A 7316-nucleotide genomic window follows, 5' to 3' on the forward strand; every position below is an offset into this window, starting at 1 on the left:
TCAGATAAGAATTTCTTATTATTCCAATAAAAAATACATTCATACAGAAATATAACAATTTTGCAAAACAATTTCAAATAAAAATTTCATAAAGCATAAACATAACAATTTTACAAAAGTTGTTTTTTTGTCTTTTTTTTATACAAAGATTCGGAACAAAGAGCTGTGTGTGTATTTTGAACGACATTAACGGTAGTGGTATAATGAGAAGTGATGAAAATGTGAGCAAAGTTTTAAAGCTACATCAAGGCTCAATCACTGAAAAATAGGTGCGTATATTTGCCTGTAGAGAACCAGTATTCCTCTGTCCAACGCAGCGCTTTCCGATCTGAAATCTATAGCCTGCAACATCGGATTTCCAAGGAGAAGGTAGCTGGCTCTTTTTCCAGGACTTTTCAACAATTATTCACTATTAGCTGCATAGGGACATTTCTTTGTGCCAAGTAAACCAGCTCGCTGTGTCGCCCCCTTTCCCCTTCCCCTTTCCTACCCCACGCTGACTCTCTCTCTCTCTTACCCCCGTGGTAGTTTTCATAATACTGTTGCAGCTAAAACAACGCAACACCAGACAGGTCAATACGCAGCCTACAGCGTCAGCAGTCTGTGACAAATCCCACGCCAACAAAACCTTTAGCGATTCATTACGTTGGGTCTGTACAAGGCGAGCCCTGTCCAACTGCTGCCTGTTAATTACAATAAATCTTTAGCGTTTTTCCTTCGGTCCCCAACCTGTGCGTCGAAGGACAAGGAGGAGACCGAGAGGATGCTGGGAAATGGGGTGGGGGGGGAGAGGAGGAGGAGAAGGAAGAGGAGAAGGAGGAGGAAGGGGGGGCTTTGTGATAGACTGGCACATACTACACAGTAGTTAACAACTTTAATTAATGAATGGGTAAGTGCTTTAAACATACATTAAGTTGTCGTATTTACAATTTGTGGCTTGACTTGAAGGTGGTACATGACAGAGACTAGTGCTAAAAACAAAAAAAAGGTCCTTTTTGGGGCAATTTTACATTTAAACATTGTCAATAAAAATCACATGTAATTGAGCCTTGATAGAGCAGGTCAAATCACCCATACAAAGAAATGTGACGTCCCCTCAGGGCTCAGTCACTTGCATAAGGCACCATTAAGGTCAACAGTGCATTATTCCATAGAAAACCGAAAAGTACAAAAATTAAAAAAGCACATCCTCGTAGCATCAGATGAACGCAAACAATATCCGTGATTAGATAAAGCAGTGGCGGCTTGTCCAGAGTGATGGGTGAATGTAGAAATCATCAAGGCTTTATGTACAATATTGTAACATTTAACCGCTCGCATTTAGCTGCACTTTAATTGAACTATTTGCAGTCCTGATTACAGTGGAAACAGGAAATGAACAAACCCTAGAACCATGCAACACCTGTCTATGATACGGAAGTTATAGTATAGTTGTGTTATACCTCTAAGCACACAGCTTATACAATTGGACTACAAATGAGCTTTGTAGCTTGTAAAAAAATAATAAACCAGGCTACATAACACATTGCACATTTAGTAGCTGCACCAAAAAACACCAAAAAAGCTCCTGTCATACAGTGACCGGGGCGTCAGGGTCGAGTGGGACACAGACCTGAGGGGCATTTGGACCTGCCCTCAAACCGCTCTGCCCAGGACCACAGACAGGGGGCGATAATCACCCCGCTCCACCGGTTCGGGTGCCACACGAGCAGGTTGGTCTCCCTGCCCCGACCTCACATTGCCACAGGGCAGAAACACAAGTGCTCCTCGCCCCAAGAATCCCATTCAGTCCACAGCAACACGGCACCAGCCCCAGACCGCACGGACCGCCACAGCTCCTGCACTTCCTGGTCACGTGGGGCCGGTGAGCCAATCGCAGACATTCACAGTGCACACATGCTTACCTCAGACTGTTTTTGTAAAGTACCAGTGTATCTGCTGTCCGGGAGATGTCCCCAATTCATGCACCATACATACAATTCATTCATTCTTTTTGTCTGTCTTTTATGATATTTTTTTTTTTAGATTTTTTTGTTAAAAGTCCTTCTTGATCAAAAAGAAAACTCTTCCTCGTCCATGATTTTGTCCTCTTGTTGCAACAGACAGCCTTTCTCCAAAGAGAGGTCCCGGAGGCACTGGGTTCAGGTGCAAAACGGCATGCTTTGGCTGGAACTCACTCCCTACACTCTGCTCTGGGACAGTTCAACCAGAATCTGGTCGGGAGACGCGTCAGAGTCTCTCCTTAAACGTGGGGTGGTTTGCCCTGTTTAGATGTGCCTCTTCATGTGGAGGGCCAGATGGTCAGACCTGGAGAAACATCTGGGGACAGAGGGAGGGACAAAGGAGTTAACAACAATGCTAAAGAAATAGACTCCAGCTCAAAAGGACTCACTGCAGGGTCTTTGAGGGCCGTTTGAATAGACTGCTCTGGGCTGACACATGTGGCAGTTTGGGGAGAAGTAATAAAACAGGCAAACGTGTTTCTTTAGGATAAATAAACTCCTCCCAATTTATTTTATCAACAAAATGAAACTCAACGCCCCTGTGCTTCTAATCGGCTCATATCACAAGGCTCTGTGCATCACATAGACGGCTGCACATAGATTGAGGCCATCTATCTTAGTGAGAGGAACAAACAAAAGCTTATCACAAGATGGACGACATCATTCACAGATAAAGGTCCTGCTCACCTGTCACAGTGACTGCATTTAAATGGCTTTGCCCCAGTGTGCTTCCTGAAGTGTCTGGTCAGCTCGTCGCTCCGTGCAAAACGCCATTCACATCCCTCCCATGAACACCTGTACGGTTTCTCACCTGCAGGGGGAACAGGAGAGTTAATGTCATGTTTAATACTGTAAATCAACACAGACAGGCAACAATGAGCCATTCATTCCCCGTCCCTGCTCTGCTCTGTTGTCATTTAAATATAACCAAATCAATCAGCCTCAGGACAAGACACTGAAGACACTGCCGACACCCCTCACTCAAGACCCAGATTCCTCTGAACCTGTTGCTCCACTAACTGGTTTTCATGCAACCCGAAACATGTGAAGAATGTGCAGAAAACACTGGTGCGGGTTTGAGAAAGCCACACGTGCAATTTCACGCTGCTAATCAAAAATAAGAAGCGGTCAAATGACCATTCACAGCCTTCCAACTCAGTGCCCCTGGCTCCCCGCCCATTCAGCTTTCCCATGGTGAAACCCAATCTGTTTTGGAGGACTGAGGCCTTTTATCTCCCATGTGCTCCCCTCCCCCTCCTCCCTGCGCTCTCTCACTCAGCCACATTCCACATAGATTAGGTCACACTTTAGGTATCCAGCCATGCAGAGCTAATACTCGCACAGCTCCAGCTGAGGACATCATGCAATGTGGACCTTTAATTACATTACACAATGGATGGACAATGCCATTACGATGCAAGACTGAATTAATAGCGCTCCCAGCCTTCACTCAGAATAAACGGAGATGTTTTAACTGTGGCAGTTTCACACTGAGCTCTGGTTCCTGTGTGAGGTCACCTGAGGTCATATTGACACATGTCTCCCACAGATGTATCGTCTCGGTTATAAACACTGGGACCCTCACCTGTGTGGGTGCGCTGGTGTGCTTTGAGGTGGGAACTCTTCGTGTAAACTTTGCGACAGCCGTTGAACTGACACCTGTGAATCCTCCTCCGACCGTCCGGAGACGCGTCCCCGGAGATGAGTCCGCTCTTATCCGACCCTTTGGTCATTCCGCCGCTCCGGATTTTCACCGGCAAGTGCAACTCCCCGTGCGCCGCCATCCAGCCGTTGGACACAGGCCCGGGCTCCGTGTGGGCCTCCGGAGAGGACGGCGGCGTGCTGATCACAGACGGGCTAAAAGGTCCAGAGCCCACCAGCACAGAGCCCAGCGGGTTGGAGCTAAAGCTATGAGTCGGGGAGAGCTCCTCCGAACTGTCTGAGGCCTCGCTGCTGGCGTCCGAGTGCACGCTGTGGCTGTCCAACAGCCCGCTGTCCTGATTGTCCTCGTCCTGCGTCACCACGGGGATCTTTGGGTCACACTCGCCCTTGGTCTTGTCCCCACATGCCAAAATCAACTTGCTCCAGAGGTCCTCCTGTCCATCAAACTTCAGGTCTGTCGTGGACACGTAGGGTTCACTCTGAAGGTAGCGTTCCAACTCCAAACATGTCTGCAAAAACACAAGGAAATGGAATTATGAGTTTGTGCAGCAACACCACTGGAGAGCAGAGGTTCATTGAGAGACTCCTCTATGGGAAATCCCTTTAAATCATGCATGTGCACACAGCCCTAACCACTCTGAGCTCATTTTAGTAAACGCTGACTGCAGAAGTTTGGGGCATTTTGGCTGCTTCTGCAGAATAAGGCACACTGCCCTAATCTGTATTGTAATTTGCAGCCTAATCACTTCAGTCATCACGCCTATATTCATAATATTATCCTTAAACGCTTTGTGATCTCAGATTTCGTGCTGAGTGTGGTAAAAAATCTGAACTGAAAAGAAATGATGCTACACCATTTCTATTTTAGTCTGCCTCATCTAATCGCCACGGTGATTGTGCTGTATCCATAAAAATCCTCACATTTTCCAGCCTAGCAGCCGTCTATTAGCCCTAAACACATACTTCACAACACTGTGTCATGCCGGAGCCAGCAGGGCCCCTGTGATTTATGTCCCCTGGGATGTCACCGTCCATAAACAGACTCCATCCTCCACCTGAGAGTAGCCCCAGAGTAAACGTGCATTGTCATTTGTGCTAGCACGACTGACTCACAAATTTAGAGTCCTTTTAAGGAAGCCAGCTCACACACACTTCCTCTCACATGCAAAAGCTCTTGGTGCTGTTTTACCTCCTGCGTACCTCTGACATGCTATCACATCCTTCCTCTGTCAGTGTCACCCCTCTCCCTCTGTGTCCCTCTCTCTCTCTCTTAGGCAGCTGGCTATAAAGATACAATTTACTACGGCTATTAAAGTTGGAAAAATACTTATATGGAAGGTGCACAACACATTTGACGAGGCAGATGCGGGATAAACATTTTCCTTTGGGCACTGGCTTCTGCGGGCTTGCACGATGTTTTCCAGCTGTACTAGTATCTACTCATGCACGAAGCAATTGGCCATGGCTGACATTTGATAGCCCCATGTTGTTGTGTGCAGAGTCCATTCAAATCACGACAGGCGTTTGAAATTCAAGTTTTTCATCTAAAAGCTTGTCACAAATATAAAAATTATGCACGTGTGACATGCGAGCTTATGAATAGTGATAGGAATCAAAATTGGTTCGGCGCCAGGAGTAATAAAATGCCTGTATATTGGAATGCCTGGAGCGATTTTGACATTATTTGAATATTGCTCATATAATTTGAATTCTTTTGGTTAGAGCTACAACATAATGTATTCTTCGTGATAGTGGAACACAAATTACAGTGTAGTTCAAAGGTTCTGCGTTTTAGGAGACAGATTTACAAGTTTGAAATTCAGTAATTTGATCGAAAATGCAAGCAAAACCCGCAGATAGATTCGCGTGCTCTGCCTGTAGAACTGCTGGTCGTGCAGTGGGCATTTGCTTATCCGTCTTACTTTGCGAAGCACCACCACGCGTGATTTGTTTGAATTAACCAGTGCAAGAGCAGGCTGCACTGGTACTACTGACTGACTCGTCTGTCTAGCTCCGATCCAATCCCCCCCCCTCCCTCCCGCCCGTTAACGCAACGACCCTCACTGCTGTCAGGAATGAAACCATGCACTCAAAACCATGTGGGTAAAAAAAGAAAAAGGCACCGCTCGAAATATCGCAGCGCTAACACATCGGCTGGCTGTCTGTCTATTGCGCCTTGCTCTAAGTTACTCTCCACTCATTCATCTTGGCGCAGCGCTGCCTCGTCTCCAGCTGTCAGTGTGACACACTGATCTACTTCAGCCTGCCAAAACTTCACAACCAGAAACTGATAATGAAAACGCACGTCTGGGAACAGCGCAGGTTGCGTGTCTGCATCCCACACCTCTTGCTCAACCCCTTTACGATGACATTTTTAACTTCTTTTCGCCAAGTAAAGCACCACGGAGAAATATTACCTCGGTCACAAGCGGGAAACCAGCTTCCTTCCGCTTCCCAAAACAATTTGCTATACGCGTAAAAAAATATTGCATCGTATATTCACCTGCTGCCAGTACTCCTCCAAGGATGGTAAGGCTGAAAAATAGCCCGTGTCGTGAACTATTTGAAGTTCTTGAAAGATGCTGCACATCGGTAGAACATCCATTTTCCCGAGATTGGTTAGAAAAAGCCTAAATTAGCTGCGCGTAAAGAGTATAAAACACCCAGTGGAGATGCGTAAAGCGAGGATGAAAAGGTAGCGTGTATCTCCTGTCGTATCTCGCATGCGAAGTAGCGCTTGTTTTCGGCTGCAGTCAGAGCGGATCGTCCGTCCCCCTCCTTCTCTCTCTGCTCTCTCTGCTTGTGTTCAAGATATTTGCAAACACCGCACTGGACTGGACAGCGAACAACTGCGCTCTGCAAACTTCCCTATTCAAACCAAGAAGCCCGCCCCCCTTCCTCACGGCTGGATTACGCCTTCGACGCACGGACCAATCAGCCACGACCAGGGGGCAGGCTTTGGAATAATATAACAAGTAACCAATCGTATTTACCCTGTGACTTCATCTTGGTTTTTGCGTAATTCGATTGGCCGGTTTGACTGCCCCTGCCGCGCTCTGATTGGCTGGTTATTTTTAGTTCCTATATAAGCGCACTGGACTTCTCTTCCTCTCGGTATTCTCCAGTCTGTACGCTACATGTTTCGCCACAGATAGCGCATGTGAGCCGATACAGTTTCACTCCTGGTCCCTGTGACTCGCTTCTGAGCAACTTTGGCACAAGTAAGGCTTCGAAAAACACCTTTGGTTAAGCGGGGATGACTTCACCAAAACTGAAACTGTGGCGAAGCGAGTTGTTGTTGTCGCCCCGCTCCGTATCCAGGCGATGGCCAATGACAACACGCGCTATTATGGAGTTATCAGCAGTGACTTAAGAGGAAACATGAATGCGCACTTCTCTGTTACTGAGTTAAAATAGATCAACGCACTTCTGCTTTGACATTGTGATGGCCAGGAACTCGTATCCACTTAGCTTTTTCTTTTTTTTTTTAAGTTTACTTCATAACAAATGGAAACTTCAGCTACTACTTGACTACCAAACAAAACAAAGCCTGCTTTCCAAATGTTATGTAACCACTATGGGAAGGCTGGACCAATTTATTTACATTGTTTTAGCAGATAATACAGTGGATAAGTTGTGCAAAACTCACTT

The 7316-nt window shown here is 46.4% G+C and overlaps 1 protein-coding gene across 1 annotated transcript; it reads right to left on the bottom strand.

Annotated features, from left to right (window-relative positions):
* Positions 1 to 6524, bottom strand: klf6a (Kruppel-like factor 6a). The gene is made up of 4 exons (XM_020920423.2): positions 6169 to 6524; positions 3589 to 4174; positions 2691 to 2814; positions 1 to 2319 (listed from the first exon to the last, which is right to left on the bottom strand). Exons 1-4 carry the CDS (start codon positions 6268 to 6270, stop codon positions 2268 to 2270), a joined length of 864 nt encoding a protein of 287 aa, XP_020776082.1. The 5' UTR covers positions 6271 to 6524; the 3' UTR covers positions 1 to 2267.
* Positions 6525 to 7316: the final 792 nt, after the last annotated feature.

This window comes from Boleophthalmus pectinirostris, unplaced genomic scaffold (genome assembly GCF_026225935.1).
Source record: "Boleophthalmus pectinirostris isolate CB_2022bp ecotype Guang Dong unplaced genomic scaffold, ASM2622593v1 HiC_scaffold_15, whole genome shotgun sequence".
In the NCBI taxonomy this organism is placed as follows: domain Eukaryota; kingdom Metazoa; phylum Chordata; class Actinopteri; order Gobiiformes; family Gobiidae; genus Boleophthalmus; species Boleophthalmus pectinirostris.